General features: G+C 38.7%; 1 protein-coding gene across 1 annotated transcript in view; it reads left to right on the top strand.

Annotated features, from left to right (window-relative positions):
• The window catches only part of LOC306759536 (protein diaphanous homolog 3-like), a gene marked incomplete at both ends in the record, with an annotated part of 164,955 nt that overhangs the window by 107,147 nt on the left and 39,188 nt on the right, over positions 1-18,620 (top strand). Inside the window, 2 exons of the mRNA XM_079245205.1 lie at positions 2,263-2,358; positions 2,938-3,000. Coding sequence (XP_079101331.1) covers positions 2,263-2,358; positions 2,938-3,000 — 159 coding nt within the window. The remainder of the gene's footprint in view (positions 1-2,262; positions 2,359-2,937; positions 3,001-18,620) is intronic.

Here is an 18,620-nt window from a genome sequence, read left to right as displayed (position 1 = left end):
TCAGTCATGGATGCTTATCTTTTTATCTTTACTTTGTCCGTTGGTGTGTAAGTTTTCCACAGTGGATTGTTAGCAGCAGAATTGAAGGAGTGACTACAACACACCCAGACTTAATCAGAGCACTGTCCTCATACCCTTCTGTAAATCAGTGGAGAAACTCAGCAGTCACACTGTGGCAGATGGCACGTCTTGGCCGTGCTACAAAGCATGATTTGCTCTACTAACTTTATTTTACTTCATGCTTTGGTGAAATAGGCAAAAATTGAGAAAATGGTATTTAATTTCATTTGAATGACTACATTCATCCTATATTAACTGTTTAACTTTACAAAATTTTAAATGTGTGTGTATGGATACTGTAGTTGTAGGGTTTTTAGCCCGGTGTTGATTTTGATTTGTTTTAGGCTTTATAATTTCTCAAAGTAATGTGGTAAAACCAAAACAAAAAGAAACGCAAGAAACTCAGTTCTAAGCTTTCCTAGAAAAACAGCCTAAAAAATGAAGTTCTCAATGCACTATTCATTTTCATGCATTAAAATTATTGTGCATTTATAAATAATTAAATAAAATCTCTGATTAGTGGTTAAACAGAAGCACCCTTAGGAAGACAACATGAGTAATGACAACCATACATGTAACTTTTAAATGAGAGTGGGTTGATTCTGCTGCACTGGGAGCTGTTTACTCACTAAAAAGTGGTCAGACTTGCTTCAGACTACGTATGTCTGCATAGCGCATCCCAAAAGAGAGGTTTTATTTTGCATTCCTTCACATTAGTGTGTTTCCTTTCTTTCTAATCATCTGTGCCTTTAGCATTGTTTTTAGTAAAACAAAGCTGAACTTTGTAATAAGGAATGATTTTGGCAGTGTGATAAAGTTTTATTCAGAACAGTAAGTGTTAGTCTACATGCAAAAAGGTTTTTATGGAAAGAAACTCAGCATGTTTAAAGATAACTATGTGCAAAGACATCTTACCATGGGTGGCAGCAAAAGAAGATTTGATTTCTGCACCAGGGAAACTATTTCTGCTCCCAGATGTAGCGGAACACACAAAGATAACGGCGACCTCGAGCACAAAAGTTTCGATTCTTTCCTCCTTTCTTCTGAAACTTCCTCCCATTCCTCCAGTTTGTAGACAAAAAGGTAGACACATCTTTTCCTGAGTTAGTTTCACTTCTGTTGTCCTGTGACGGTGTGATCTCACCTTTTTCATGACATTATTAAGAAAAGTCATGAGTGGTTCATTTTATTGAGATTTTGTTAAAATTATTTCCACCACAAGAGTCATAAAACGGGATTTAGAGAAAAAATCATATTCATTAAATTTGTTAAAACATCTACTTTATTATGCCTTGGTGTTATCAGACAAAATGCTTCTGAGGGATCTAAAGATTAAGAGATGAAAAAGCTTTTACTAATTTCAAGCAATCTGGCAAAAACTGAAACAAAAGCACCAAAGAAAACACCTACAGACACACTCAGATTAGCAGTGACAGATGAAACTTTTTTTTTTTTCTTCAATAGCCTGGACAGTGACCTTGCAGTACCTTTTTACCTGAACAACACCTCATGGGGTCATTTTACAGCAAAAAAAAGTTTTTGATTAACTATTTTTTTTTGTTTTTTTACTTAAAGACCCCTTTAATTCTACATATTTCTTCCCTCTGCTCTCTTCAAATCACTGCGTTACTTGGACACACAGACAACAAGCATATGTGTGTATGCATTTGAAGACTTTTTTTTCCCCCCTGTACTCAAAGAAACCTATTTTTACAGTGAAACTCTTTAGCCCAGTCGTTTTTCTTTGTGTCAATGTCAGGTTTTCATCTCGAACACTGTTACATAAGGCAAGATTTACGTGACCTATGAAGTGTTTCTTGTGTATCTGCTTTCTGCTCATTCTTTTGCTTCCACAAAGCAAGCATTTGATATACTGAGTGAAGAATATTAAATGCGATCAAAGCCTATGTTCCCAGGTATCCTGCTTTACAGTGTGGCATGCCTGCTAAAACTCCCTGAAATCACTTGGGGAGTGTTTTGTGGTGACACATCAAGCTAAAATTCTGCACAGGATGCTAGTTTGGCCTTATATTTGCGTCCTGATTGCATCCTGATGGCTCTCACTTTTTGCACTCAGTAAATGGCTAAAAGTCAGCACTGACAAAAAAAACCCAAAAAAACTTCACCTTACAGAGTGTTATTTAGTTTCTTCACTTTCCCCCTGTCTTATAACATCTTTTTTCCCCTTCTTCTCTTTTTCAGAGAATGATGAGACAGGTGTGATGGATAGTTTGCTGGAAGCCCTGCAGTCAGGTGCTGCATTCAGAGATCGCAGGAAGAGAGTGCCAAGACCCAGAGGTAAGTCTTATATCCCACATTTATACACTAACAAAGATATGCACATCGACTAGTACTCATGTTGTGAGCAGTGTTGTAGTTCCTGTCAGACGCTCAAAAAAATCAATGATTAAATAGCTCTGGTCCTACCTTGCTGGCTTGATGTATTTTCCTCTTGTTTTGATTTGAAACTGTGAGTGATTGATTGTATGCTCAGCTCTCTAGGCTGTGGCTCCATACACTCATCCTCAGTCACTTGCAAAATACGCTGTTTGTTGTTTGTACACATGCTTGGTAGAAGCATGAAACCAGTGAGTCCTCAGCGTGACTTCACTGCTACAACTGTTTGATTTTCACATCTCAGCTGTCCTTTTTTTTCTGGCAGTATCAGATCAAAATGCAAGGTTTGATAAAGTCTAAGAACCAACTTCTGTTTTGATTGCAAGGATTACATTTGTAACACTTGATGCAATTTACAGTTGAATTAAAAGAAAAAGAAAAAACCCCCCCCAGCATTTTCTGGATAAACTTTGAGGGCCTCCTCGTTTTGTTTTCAGTACTGTACATGTTAGCATTATTTGTCCACTGCCCTCCTTACAGATAACCAGCAGCAGATGATCAGCCCGCGCTCCTTCCGCCAGGTTCTCAGACCAGTTAACCATGGTAAAACCAAGAATCAAAACCAATACAGCTGAAGCCTCAAGCATGCTCCGCTCTGTCTTTTCTAAATCTGCTGTCAAAAAATCCTCGTTAAGCAAGTCTTGTATGTGTTGTAACGCAAATTGCGCTCTGGCGATACCTAAGCTCAGCTTTTTTCCTGTGTCCAGAAACCTTTTCAGCCGTCGCTTTTTCCTTTTCTTTGTCTCTGTTTGACCTTGTGTGTGTTTTTTTCTGAAAGTGAAAGACCATTGATCAAACATTTTGAGACCGCCTCGTGAGAGGCAGTGGTGAGATTCGCTCAAAGAAGTGTGTGGGCTACTCTGAACTGTTCAGTAACTGCAGCATTTTGAGTTCAATGCTTTATAATACAGCTGGGATTTTACACATTCTTTTAATCTTAACTTGCATATTTTTTCCTTGTATTTTTCAAATTTTTTCGAAAAGCAAAAAGAGGCTATGACATAAATTGAATATAAGCCACTTGTTGCTTAGAGCATCATCATTTAGCTTTATGCTAATCTTTTTTATTTACAAAGAGCTCATTCTCTGACTTCCTGGGGATGTAGAGTGCAAGACCCGCCAATTACACAAAATGAAATTGTGTTATTATTCAAAGTTATGAACAGAAATTGTGCATCTGCAACTGAGCTTCTTTCGTCAAAGGTTTTTTTTAAGAACAATTCACTGAGGTGTTAAGAAATTATTCTGTTACCCTATTACCTCTTATTACTTGTAATTGGAAATCCCAATGGGATGGGTGCAAGCACACAAGAATGAAATTATTCATGCTCAATCCACCCACATCATTGATGGCGATGATAAAGGGCCTTGCACCGTTGTTGTGCGACAGCATATCTGGAATTAGATTGGAAAGGGACGAGGTGGAGGGATATATGTGGGGTGGGAGGAAAGAGACGGATAGATGTGGCTGTAACATTAGAAATGGAGAGAAATGGTGTGAGGAAGAGGGAAAGAGCCTTTTGGTAAAGGTAAGATTAAAGAATAATGTGGGAGAAAAAGATTGGACTAGGATGCTTCATGCCTGTGTGCCTGAGTAATACAGCGACTTTCAGAGGGCAGAGACATGTTATATTAAAGGGGTCTTTGAGTAAAAAAAAAAAAAAAAAAACCATAGAGTGCATCTTGAATAAAAGGTCTTTTGCCCCCTTTCTTTACAGTAAAATGACCCCATGGAGTGTTGTTCAGGTAAAAAGGAACTGCAAGGTCACTGCCCAGGCTGCCCCCTGCCGGCCGTTTCAGACACGTCCTCATTGTCTAATAAAGCTCAAGGCTTTCGGCTGTCACTGTAGGCATCATACTCACTGCCAGCCTCCCAGAGCTAACACAGCTAATTACTTTTCTCTGCCCAGCCCCAGCACCAGCTCAGCCCTCTCAGTGCCCATTCATCTTAATTTCCCCCTCTCTGCCATCTGCCTCCTAAATAACACTCCTCCTCATTTCCCTACCATCCCATATCCCTGCTGTCTTCCTCTATACTCCCATGGCCAGGCAATGGCCCTCCCCATACATAATTGCCTGTTATTGGTATGTAGTCTCCTCTGCTCCGGCCTCAACCCCTCCTTAGGTTTCTTTTTCTCCTTTATTCCTACAGAGTTTCAAGCCTTTATAGCCCGAGGTTTAGTTTCTGGAGCGACTGAAACCAACAGGATGCTCCGTATTTAGTTGAGAGGTGATGAAGTTTAGTTTTAAAAAGCTTTTTTTTTTCTCTTTCTTCCCATCCTGCCAACATGTTTTAAATTCCCTTTAACAACAGATCTCAGGGGTCTTACAGAATGCCAATGGAGCACCAAAGAGAATAAAACAGAATCTCCTTTGGTGAAACGATGATGTAATTAGCGTTGAGGGGACGAGATTTAAATAGCCAGTCTGGACATGCATGGTGCCGTTAAGTCTTTATACCGAGGGAAGTGACAAGTGCTCAAGCGTGTCTGTTGTCCATACACACAAATCAAATGACCGATATCGTTGCTTTCTATCGGACTGTTATGAGACAGTGGAGTAGTTTGATTGTGGCGCCAGTGCTTTGTAGGCACGATGAGTCTGATTGCCACACAATGGAAAATAAGATTATAGCGTGCCTTGCAGTTTACGCCACTCTTACACACAAATGGGTTCAGATTGGTCTCTCCGTTTCCGGCAATTTTTTCAGCTTCCTCTGTCTCATGTCTCCTCTTCAGACCCACACTTTAAATGGCTCAGCACACTTCAACATGAGCCTGTAGCAAAGGTCTTTAGCTTGGTTTGCAGTCTCTGTCAGCACATGTGCACACATACACATAAAAGCACACAGACCCAGTTGCCGACTTTAAGGGATTGAAGGTAAGCAGGCTTTTCGGTGGCTGTGGCCTGGGTTAGGATAAGGCCATAGGGCTCTGGGGCTTCTCAACACTCTAAATTGGATTGGACTCCACAGAATGATAGATCGATGGTGGTTAGCCACACAGGTGTAAGATCTTTACCGAATTTATATAGCAGCTATAGCTTTTTAACTGTGTCCCTCTGAAAACATCTCTCCAGGCAGCATCTGGTCATTTTAGCCTTCTTTGCAAGGTTTCATCACATCTTTGCCGTCTCCCTAGTTGGTTGTATCTATGTAGAAGTTGAAGGGAGTCCAACAGCTACCATTTTTCCCTTCCTGTAGGTGACCAAGAGGAAAAGGCTTAACGTGTGAAAACACAGCACAAACCAGGGGTGCATTAAGAGTGTATGCTCTGGCTGCAGTGCCCTTTTCTTGGTTAAATCTGTTATGTAGAAAGAGCTGAGGTAGATTTCTCTGTGGTTTAAGGACAATTACTTGAAATGTATTTAGTGACAGCTGACCTAACAATTGTCATGAATGATATAACCCTGAACTAGAGCTTGAAATTGATATAAAGGTCACTTCACAAAGTCAATGAACTCTGATGCCAAATGGAGACAGGAGTTATTCTATATTAGTTTTAAGCTGAACGCTTTTTTGCTTTAGCACTAAACACAAGTCTTTTGTTGTCAGAGATTTCATGTACCATATTTGCCAAGTTAGCTATGACCCCCTTTCCACTGAATTTATGTCTTCTTTTTCTAACGTTACTCCAGAGTTTACTGCTGGCTGGTATTCAGTGGAGGGTTTAAATGGCATGGGTGAAGGTGCAAATGGAAGCAGTAGATGACTAATGGGCTTAATCTAAGGCTTGACTCAGTGTCTTTCAAGGGATCTGCTGCAGAAAATTATAAGGATAAATTTGTTCGGAAGAGGAAGTTTTGTGTGTCCTGTATGCTTGCTGTACTTCACTGTTAGGCCACTGTAGCTTTCTGAAGCTGGGATCCTCTTGAATCTGCTGTTTGATTCTCACCTTTTTTGATTCGGCCTCTGTCATATGTGGATTCTACTGCGAGCTAACTGGATCCTGCAGATTGCGTTTGTGCTTTTTCATTCCTCCTTCACATTCCTGTCTCTTCATATCATTGTCAATTACGGGAGAGCTTCCCACGCCTCCAAACTTTCGAAGTCTTACTCCACTTTTTGACTTTGGTTTGTCTTCACTTCATCTCCTCCCTTGCCTTGCTACTTTTCCTCAGACTTGACATAAGCAGAAAAAGAAGCAGTTATTAAATCATTTCAGTAAGCTCAAGACAAAAAGAGGAGCACACACTCACTCCTCCCTTGATCTATTTCAGTTGATGAAAGACGTCATGGTTTCAGAAGTGTAACTGTAGAAGTTGCTGATTTATCTACATTTGGTCATAATACATCATCCGCACATCACGTGCAGCCTGTGCGCTTTTCATTAAAGTGACAGATGATCGCCAAGAAGCTTCTTTTTCTCAAACAGTGCTCAGCCTTACGCTTTCATACATACATGTGCAACGCTCATACATTCATGCATAAGAATTGTCGGTTTAAACCCTTTGTTTGATTCTCATGCACACAGGTTAAAGGCCATTTGTTGGCTGTGTGTCTTCCTTTTAGACAGGTGTCCTGCTATTGTAGTTTTGTCTGCCTGGAGTCAAAAAGCCTCTTCTATCAGCACACTTTATATCTGTTTGACATGTTTAACTTTTCTTGTAGACAAATGTATCCAGATGGGGGAAAAATGCACCTTAACCCACCTTTGCCTGTCTGTTTATTGGTCCACTGAAAAACCTGCATTTGATGTGTGCATGTTTGAGCCGGTGCACACATCCAATGAACAGATGGAGCAAAGGGCACCTTAACAAAGTGGTTGATGTAATTAGGTCTAGCCTTTTGCACTGAGACTTGTGGAATAATAATTGAAGCTTGTAAAGAGCAATGATGGAAAGATTTTTGTTGACCTTTGTTCAGGTCTTGATGTGAACTCTCCTTTTTCTGAAATCCTCTACAGCATGCTTACATCATCACACTTTGTTTCACATGGAAGCTGCTCATTATAATTCAGTTGGATCTGCTGGCCATTTAACATTTCTGCTTGAGTTGCTATTTAATTGTCCCATATTTATTCTGATAATTAAACCAGCAAATTCCAACTTCAGTCCCTTTTTCTCTTTATTTAAAAGTGGCAAAATGGCAAATATATTTGCAAAGGCACCACGTTTTCCATGCATAATTGACAGTGGTTTAGATTATGGTTTTCTGTGCACCCCATCATGCTCAGTGTGATCATAATGTTGTTTGCCTCTTGTGCTACTTCAAAGCCAAGGACATAGTTAATAAAAAATGGCTTTTAATGGCTCCCACTTGCTTCACTGTTTATATAATCTGCCTTTGGTGTTTTCAGAGGTGTTTCCAAATGAAGCATACAGAATTTCAATGCATATGAACGTGAAGTTGTGTTAAAAATGATATTATTATGCACCACATGTTATTTAATCTCTGTGATCCGCAACGGCAAATAAGAGTGAATTATTGTGCCACATTCTGTTCACCAGCTGAAGAGGTCAATGTAAAGGATGTTAGCAGAGTGGACACGCATCCATGCACAGACGCAGACACTGAGCTTCCTCTGTTCGCACTTGGTCCTAAATAGAAAGCAGATGATAACAAACACCTCAGGACTCTGCTCCATGTCTCTCGGCTGCACATCCCCGCGATTTTAGCCAAGTCCTAAGCCGATCAGGCTTCTCAGATATCCACTTTTAGCTGGATTATGAGGAAAGCTAGGCTGTAATAAAGGCTGTGAGTCGTGAAATAGAAAGTGGTGTTCAGCATGTTGAGCCAAGGACCCTAATCAGTCCATTCACACCAGCTCAGGCCCCAAGCAGCAGGTGAAGCCGCTAATGTGGGATTGCTATTCAGCAGGCTTCTAATATCCTCTCTTTCTTTTCTTCTTACATATATACTACCAGTCAAAAGTTTGGACATACTTTATTGGATTGGATTTAATGGGAAAGTGTGTCCAAACCTTTAATTGGTCGTGAACAGCATTTTTTTTCTTGCACCTTCATGAACACTTTGTTTGAGGAGTACAGAGGCAGCAAAACTAATAGACAAAACTTTAAAAGTTCCTCAGGGATTCGATCCAACATTCCGTATTATCATATTAGGTGATGAAATTTCATTTTTCACGTACTTGCTTTTTCTTTGTCCTCCTCCTATATTCATATATCACATGAACCTGTTATTTACATTGTATGATAGCAGCTTCTTGTATAGTGCTCTGGTTAATAATGCAGTGAGAAATGAAGTCATTTTCACCATGGCTTTGTGCTAATTAAATTTTACAGCAGCCTTATCGCTCCAGCCACACACATTCCAGGTCCTCCCACATTTTCCAATGCCAGCAGCTATATCATATAGCCGTCAGGGAGAGAAGGAACTCTGGATATAATAATATGGACTTGCATTGTTCTTGGGAAGAGAATAAGCACTATCACATCTGCATATCTGTGCCCTCCATGTAAAGTAGTGCTTACGTTTTGTCACTGTGATTAACGTCTTTGGTAAATTTGCATTAAAAGGGCTGTATAAGCAACCTTTTTTTTTTTTTTTGCTCAGTCTTTCCTCGAAATATGTATTTCATTGTTGCCTTAGCAGGCTTCTTTTACACTCATTGGTTACCGGTCAAACTGGAAGTAAGCAGGTAGAGCCACTTCTGTGTTTGCATGTGATGCGACAGTTGCTACCACGCTTTCCTGACTCACTGGGCGAAAAAAATGTTAAATACAATAGGTGCCTTAAAGGAGGAATGGTTAGAAGTTTAACTCATATTGCTGCAATAGCCAGTCCATATTTATGCATTCTCTGGTAGAGATACAAAGGCTCCTGTAACAGAGGATTCCCTAGACCACTTGAGTGTTGATAACATGATCATATTCTTCCAAACTGCCTCACTCTGGCTGTCATTTCTGCTGCCACTCCACCCGCTTTGCATCTCTTCACTGATCCAGAAGCTCTTAGCGCAGCGACAGGAAATTCCACGCCGACAGAGCGGGACGGCCAACCCCGAGGCTGCAAGATCTGTTTGATGCTGGATTCCCCTTTGAGAGTGCGATTTTAGCTTTGCTGATCTGCTATCATACCACCCTTTCATTTCCATACATACTCATTCACATGTTTGACTCTGTACAGCCACATAAATTCACTTGAACGAACACACACACACACACACACACACACACACACACACACACACACACACACTCTTGTGCACACTCAGCCTTGAGGCATGGGGCCATGTATGCATCTCTGGACTCTGGTCTAAAGAGCTTCATTAGTCTGGCACTAGCTTTGATTAACGTCCTCAGGGGTGTAAAATTAGCAAACAAGTTGAAGTGATCTTATGAAGAAATACTCTCTCTGGGATTTCTGCAGATATATGAACACTTCAGAAGCATTTCATTTTCTCTTTCTTTGCCGTTCAGGAGATGACAGTTTGACCTTAAAGTCAGAGTAAAGCAGAAGGAAATATGCATTCTGAGTTCATCCTATCACAGAAAAATATGTTGTTAGCCACCCAGCTGAACCAGAGTGATAGAACCAGTCAGCAAGAAAAAAAAGGTTGACAATCATACAAAAATGAGCAGCATTCTTGGTTAAGATGCTGTGGATGTTTCCACTGAGGGTGATGATTGACAGATCTTAGACCAGCTTAAAGAAACCACACAAATGGAGCAAAAAGAGCTGAGTTTGTTTTAAATGATAAACTGCCTGGATGTTAAATCACAAATGGATACTGCAGATATGAAATATGTCAGTTTCCTCCTTGCTGCAGAATAAGTCATTAACATTGTAGAATTGTGCATCTCACACCATGACGGTAAGCATTTACTGCCAACCATGCTGCTGAGATCACTGTGCAGTGTGAGGATGCTAGAGAGGCGGAATGACAGTCTATCCAGCTAGGATATGCTGTTGCAGCAGTTCATCCACTAATCCCAGCTGCCTCTGGCTAGAGTTTGTAAAAGTACCAGATAAAAATGAAAACATAAAAGACAGGTGTTGATGTTGATACTCTGCCCCTGCAGCTGTGTTGCCCTCTAACCTTTTGGGTGGACTATTGATTCTCTGCATTAGTGATTGACTTGCTAGGTAAACAGAATAATGGCATACCTAGCTTGAAGCTTATGAAGCTAATGCATTTTAAATTCCAGCATCAGGGCGGGATCATCTTAAATACCCTTCGTTTGTGAGTCATCAATGAAAATTCTGACCCGGTCAGAAAAGATCCTTAACAGCAAAGAAAAAAAACTTTAACTCAAGTGCAACCTTGCTCCAGGTGTTGCCAGCTGGAGGTGTTCAAAATGTATGACAAACCTTTTATGTTTGCTTTATTCTGACTTGTAATTAAATAGATTATGTGAGAATCTGTAAAATATCTCCATGTAATATAGATAAATAAAAAGAAGTTAGGACGGAAATGACAAAAGGTAAACTCTTACTACCTTTTTTTGTTCCTGAGAAGCGGAAAGAGTTGGGATTAATTCCAAATTAATTAACCTATGTAACAAACAGAATTAAAAGCCCTCCTTCCTTCTGTAGAAATACTTCCTAGCAGAAATGGATGCTGTTGGACTTTGACAATTGCACACAAACATCTCTGAGATTGATGTCGTTGACAGATGCAGTTTTTACCACAACTAGAATCACAAATACTTCATTAATCCTGGAAGGAAATTTGTGCATCATAGTACTCCTTTATACAATGTGAGAAAAGGAGATATGAGCAGAGAAGCGAGAGAAAAAGCGAAATTATAATAAGTGCTGAATTGTAATAAAAATGATAAAAATATATGTAAATAATACAACCAAGACATTAACAAATGTCAGAACAATTTATATTTAAAGCGTAGACATGGAAATAACCATGTTTTTATACAGCAAATTTGTAAAGATTTTAAACAAGGTTGCATTTCTTTTCACCTCATCTTACTCAAGTGCACCTGACATTATTTGCATGTAATTTTTCCACATCCTACATGACAGAAATGTTAAAGTAAGGTCATATGAACTCGAAAATGAACAAGGTAACTGGAGCCCTTTTTATACTCATGATTCATAAGTTTAATGGGTTTATCAATCTGCTGAAAAGGTGGCATTCAGATAGCATTCCCCTTCCTGTTAATATTCATCCAGACATGACTAGAATGTCATTTCTCTCCATGAAATTTTTTGACCATGAATTATTTTCATGTGTTTTGATATAGAATGAGAAGTTATAGCATTTTGACAGCGAAAAATGTCCCAAGAACAGACTGAATTCCTGGTGCTGATTTGAAACGTAATTAGCATCCAACTCACTTTTAGTATTAACGCATTTGATTCATTGAGTTGAAAACAGGTCGATATTTACAACTGGGAACTTTAAAAGATTAATTTCAAAGATTTTGTATGATTGTTGTTAACTTACTGCATTTACTTTTAAATGTAGAGTTTAAAGTTTGGATTTTAAAAAAGCAGGCCGAGACATTCATCATTCACTTGCCTCTGGTTGTGCGTGGGTTAATTCACTTCCTTAGTCAAGACATTAATGTGTGGTGATGTGTAGTGTGGATGTGCATTGTCCATGACTGTTTTTCATTCAGGTGAAAATTCCTGGTGCAGCAGCCTGCTCTGTAATAACCATACTTGACATTTCTCTCTCCTCCAGCCTGTGGAGACTAGCGCATGCTTTCCATTCCAGTTGAACCCATTAAGGCTTTCTCTTCTGTACTGCATCCACTGGCTTGTCCTTTGGCGGGGCCCTTCTGAATGTCAAAACTCACTGTTTAGCATCACAATAAAGCAGATAGATACTGGACAGAAGTAAAAGAAAGGAACTGACCTCTGACTGGCAAAGGCCATGAACAAGAATATTATTTTAAAAAGGCAGCCCTGGCTTCTAATAGGTTACACTACATAGACTTTATTTTCTTTATCTTATTTTTTCCTGGCTCTCTGTATATAAACTTTTAGACAGTGTGACAAATGGCTTATATTTATTGTGACATAATTGTGACATCTTAACATTTGCTAATAAGAAACTTTAATTTTAGCCTTAATGTGCAGCTTTGCCATTACATTTTTTCTTGTGAAGAATGATTCTTTAAATGCCTTTTCTTGGTCCTTTTATCCATACTTAAAAAAACAAAAAAAAAACCAAAACTTTACTCCTCCATTACATTGCATTTGTTGTCCAAGAGTGACTTATAGCCAAGCTATCACAGGTAGTTTAATTCTTAGTTTTTCATGTTTATGTGAGACAGTTTACCCGATCCTTTCCTTAAATGTTTTATTTGATTTGGTATGTGTAAATATTTTCTTCTCTTGTTCCTCTGTAGTTTTTTTTTTTCCATTGTTCCAGATACTTTAAAGTAAAAATTGCATCATGTCAAACATTCTCCAAAGAGGTTATATTATATGTATTTGTTGTTAATCAAAGGAATAACCTAGAAGCAAAATGGGTCCAAAATTAATTACAAATTACATGTAAATGTAATAAACAGAATATAATTATTATTGTTATTATTTTAACATGTAATAATGTAAAAGTTAATAATCTATCAGTGACATTTTCAGTCTAAATACATGTTTTTAAGAAAAAATAAAATGATCCTGCCTGCCAGACTTAATGATTGTTTTGGTTTTCAGGCTGTGGCATCTGTGGCCAGCCTTGATTTGTGCTCAAACTTGCTTATTTTTCACAAGGAGAAGATAATTAGCCCGGTTAGCTTGAATGATTATTGAAGTGTTGACCAAAGGGAAAAAAATAGACAAAGTATTTTGGTTAGTTATGCATCAATCCACACAGACTCGCACACATTCTCTCACACATTCAGTTTCTTTTCAGCATCAGGAACATCTCCTGCCAAATATGAATATTCTTAGCATTTACTTTGATCTAATTTCCCAATGGACTGCTAAAATATGTAATAGCAACTGCTTGTTTGCCTTTCTAAATAGAAAATGTGCAAATTTGTTAGTGATGATAGTGATCTGTGTCCATTAGAATTAGAATTTTCCTTCATAAAGCGTTGTCTGACATTATTACACACAAAAAGGGGATGTTGCTGCTAAATGCTGTCTGGGCTTAGTCATGTGATTTTCAACAGAAGCATAGATGAAAACAGCATCTACATGTAGCTGTCTTCTGCCTAAGTTTGATCTTTTAGCCTTTGCAAATGTTTTTAATTGTACGTCTTCAATTTAACACCCCCATTTATCACCACATAAAATGTCTAATCATGGTTTATACCCCGCTAAAATATAGTTGTTTGCAAATTTGTGTTTAATTCTTTTATTACAATCTTTTGCGCCCACTCATGTTTGAGCCTTCTAAGGCTGAGGGGTATTATAACAATTACAAATTCTGTACTATACTACAAAGACTTTACTGTACTACATGTCAGTCTTAAAAATCCACCCCATTTCATAAACCATTGAACATGAGTATGGAATTTTAATTAGCAATTATGTTAAATAAATGACAATTAGTTAGTAACTAGTGATGTCTGTCTTTTTTTAAAAAATGCAACTGTAAAACACTAAAACCAGTGTGTATGTCCATATGTTTGTATGAGACAGAGCACTGATGTGAGGTGCAAAACAAAAGGAGACCAATATAGGAGTGTACGTTTCCTCTGTGCATCATTTTGTTTAACACTTATATAAAGCATGACTTTGTGATCAGTGTTTTTCTTGGTTCTTGGTTAGACTTAAGTATTGTTTGTGTAAATGCTCGTGTTCGAAGCGTATCTAACAGCAACTCAACAGCGTGGCAAAGCTTATGCACAACAAACTAAGCACAAAACATGATTACACTGTTGCTGTTCTTACTCTGCCCCGTTGCCTCTGTTGAGCTACAGCGACCCTTGAAAGAGAAGGGATTTCTTGGGGTGCTGTCCTGTTAGCCTATGGCTGTGTCGCTCTTGTCTGTTGTAAATAAGCCAGGCTGGGATGTACTGTACGTTCTCTGTTGCCAGGAAATTCAGGCAGGCTCTTTTGACCTTGCTGTTTGAAGAAACTGTGTGTGTGTGTGTGTGTGTGTGTCTACCTGATGCAAGCTACGCTGTGGTCAGAGAGTTAGGAAGGAGCACAGAATCTTTCCAAATGTCTGGGAGAAAATTTAAAAAAAAAAAAAAGGCCCATTGACCTTTCTTCTCAGATGTCCTGGAGGAAAGAGCACACTAATGGAGCAATAATATGAGGCTATGGTAACAGGAAGTGACCTTTCAAAGTAAAGTTCAGTTTAACTCAAGCAAATGAGAAGTGTCATCTTTGGGGTCTTTTTTTTTTTTTTTTTTTTTTTTTTTTAGTAAATACAAGATTGTTGAACACTGGAAATGATCTGATTTCAGATGATATGTGCAGTGAATTTCAATTCAATTCAGCTTCATTCCGTATAGTGCAGCTTCAAAACAGTGTTGTCTCGGTGCATTTTACAGACACATCATTTCAAGCCAATTCATAAATAGCCCCGCTAATAGAAACCAACTGATTGCATTGAATCATGACTTCGATCACCCCCCCCCCCAATCCTGTGCATGCATGGGGCGACAGTGGGAAGGAAAACTCACTTTTAATATGAAGAAAAACCTCCAGCAGAACCCGGCTCAGGGAGGGCGGCCATCTGCCTCAACTGGTTGGGGTGGAGAGGACAGGAAAGACAAATCAATGTGTACATGCAACATGCAGCTTTTATTCAGTATGACCTGTGGAAAAAGGGGAAATATGTTAGAGATGACAATACTGTCATACATTTATACATGGGAAAAGGAGCAAGGTACTACTCAGTGCATCAGTGAACATCCCATGGCTGAATAAGTAAGGGTTGGCTAGACTACTCCTAACTATAAGAGCATAAAGACCACAGCCTGGACAGTTGAAAGAAGAGTTTATGCAATACTTGGAATAAATTTAGGGACTTTTTTTCTTTGATTTGGAATATATATATATATATATATATATATATATATATATGTATATATATATATATATATATATATATATATATATATATATATACACACACACACACACCTGGATGTACATAGGACATTCAGGTGTTGCACATAAGCAATGCAATTTAGAAATCAATGCAAAATCTAACAAGCAGTCAGTGATGAAAAGTAAGCACAGAAGTGATCTTTTTTAACCAAAAATAGTAACAGGTAACACGGACGACCAATAATTTAGCCACATTGAAGGAGTAAGTGTTTAAAGTATTTGATTTATTGAAAAGAAGTGTGAAACTAGCGGTTGGCAGAGGACTCTGTCTGATCATGGAGGAAGGGGGTGTAGACACTGGAAAAAAAAAACTCTACAGTAAAGCACCAGTACAAGATCCTGAAACACAGCCAATGAACAGGCAATGATAAGATACAGAAAGGCAGATGTCAGGATACTTTGGATTAGGCAAGAATTGGTTGTCAAGAGTCAGACCATGGGTGAGTTTCCAGATATCCCGAAGGCAGAATATGTCTGTTTTGGGAAAGGCAAGAATAGTCCAGACAAGAACTTTGTTGATAACTTGGAGACAAACAAGCACATGGAAAGAATTGTGGTCATCTAGTTGCACTAGGCTGTCAATAATCTGGCAAAGGCGCAGAGACTGGAGAGGGCTGAAGTACTGCTGCACACAAGTGAGACAGGGAAAACAATTAGTCAAAGCCCAGGGGGGTTGAATAAGGCTGATTGGTGAATAATGTTGGCATGAACAACATGGAGTGAGAATCTGAAGTGAGCACATAACAAACGTGGTAAGGTGAAACTGTAAACCATTACAGAAATGAGCCCTGCTGCAGCATTTTAAATAGTCTTTTTGCCCGAGGGATAACTGAGTACAGGGAATTAGCGTAGTTAAGGCAGAAATATTGAAAAGCATACATGTCTTTTTGTAAATCAGTATTTAAAAGTGGTTGAAACTGGAAGAAAACAAGACTGAACTGGATGTTTGTCCTAAGCATCAAAACTAAGCTAAGAATCAAATACTAATCCTAGATTTTGTTCAGTTTCTGTGATACTATCTACAAGATTACCAAGACTAGAAACAGCAGCAATGGTAGAATTTGGGCAACAAAACAGAATGTCTTAAAAATTTTTGTCATTAAAGTCCAGGATATTTTCGGCCTTGTAGGATTTCATGCCAGACAGACAAGCTGTGATTTGAGCAAAGCTGCTGGGCTCTATGAGTTTTATGGGCATGTACAACTGAGTGTCATCATCATAAAAATGGTAAGTTACATTATGGACCTGGATCAGATGACATGTAACATAAATAAGGAAGAGAGGAGGTCCAATGACTAAGCCCTGAGGTACACCACAGCTAGACTGAGTCGTAGAGGAGAAAATATACAAAATGACAAAGTTTTGGGCTGCATAGTCACTAGTTTGAGTCCAAAACTTTGTCAGTGGCCTTTCTGTGCAGAGTTTGCATGTTCTCTCCATGTATGTGTGGGTTCTCTCCGGATACTCTGGCATCCTCCCACTGTCCAAAGACATGCATGTTAGATTAGTTGGGTACTCTAAATTATCCCGAGGAGTGAGCGTGAATAGCTGTTTGTCTCTCTGTGTGGCCCTTTGATGGACTGGTGACCTGTCCAGGTTGTACTCTGCCTCTCGCTTAATGGTTCCTGGGATAGGCTCCAGCTTCCCCGCAACCCTTAATTGGACTAAGTGATTCGGAAAATGACAGACTGACAAAGTTTTGCGAGAAAGACGTGATCATAATGACCTTAGTGGTTTATTCCTAATTCCAACCCAGGCATCCAAACGGTTGAGGTGTATTCTGTGATTTGAAAAAATAAAAAAACAAAACGTGGCACTCAAATCATAGAGTCAAAACTGCACATTTTCCCCTCTCTGCACTTCACAGCCATTGGTCACCTTAGAAAGACTTTCTCTGTGCTTTAGAATGCTCTCAAACCAGACTGAAAGCTGAAAGAAATCCTGTTTTTATTTATAAACTGTACAGAGTATAGGTTTACTTTCTACCGAGTCTTCAATACAAAGTTTAGAAAGTGATCACTAGTAAATTACAGATTTAACGTTAAAATTGGTATTCTTTAGTGCATACCTGCATTCCAGAAAGGAGTCAGAGCCCAGAGATGAACTGAACATTTCTTTAGAAAATGCTCATTGTGAGGGATGTTCCCTTAAGGAGTCAAATGGGAACAACATCCAGATTGTAGGAGCATCATGTCACAGAGGAGACTGTGTGTTTTGATTGTATAAAAGTGGCTAAATTAACATGTGGAATGCAAATTCTATTAAAATCATGTTTTATTTCAGTTTTTCAGATTTTTTTTTTATATGTTTTTTATTAGGTAAAGGTGGATCCGTTAATACTACTTTTCACACACCTAACACAAACTATTTACATTGTATATTCAACCTTAATTGTGGGTCAGTGTCTAGAAAACTATTAGTAAACTTGATTTAGGTGTGAACTCAATTTTCTTTCTAATTGTTTTAGGCATATTTGCTTCATTGAAACAAAAATTTCAAGGTTTTAAGGCTTGACTCATTGCTGATTGACTGCTTTACATGAATATGACTTTTACAGACATAACTGCAAAACAGTTACATCTCAGTGTGTTTTATTAGTTTGCTTTGTTAGAGGTAAGTAAAAAAAAGTGGAAAGTAGATTTTTATTTTGCAGTACAGGAATGCAAAGAACTGATCAAGCCTCAAGAAAAGCAGATATTTTCACATAGATTAGGACATTATTGAGCTTGTTCTGATTTGTTGTGGAAAACAGCATTATTTTTATTTTTCATTTTTTACTTCCTGTCTTGTCTTGTTGCAGACAAACTAGATTTATTTCCAGTGAGCATCAGTATTTTTCAGAATCAAGGAGGTTTTGCTAGAAGCTCTGGTTAGTTTAAGGACAGGAAGGCAGACGGGTGATAAGTTCTAACATGGAATCTTTGGGACTAAGCCTTGGCTTTTCAGCTCTGCGACTTAGACTAGACAACAATTGAAGGCTTTAAAATAACCCCCTATTTGCCCTGCTTGCACACTACATTCGCAGACATAGTTTATATGACTCCTGGGTGAAATAGGTCCATTTTGCTTTTGTATTACCAGACAAAGTTTAAGACCGGCCAGGTTGTATGGGCTCAGAGTTGCGAGAGGGTTAATGAAGGACCCTTTCCACCTAGGAGGGTTTTAGATGGGAAAAGGCCGCCTGCTTGTAAATCATCCATCAGCCTGTGCGCCGACTTGAGCC

Source organism: Telmatherina bonti, assembly GCF_933228915.1.
Source record: "Telmatherina bonti genome assembly, chromosome: 1".
NCBI lineage: Eukaryota > Metazoa > Chordata > Actinopteri > Atheriniformes > Telmatherinidae > Telmatherina > Telmatherina bonti.
The sequence above is the reverse complement of the archived record's forward strand: the minus strand, read 5'-3'. Positions and strand labels throughout refer to the sequence as shown.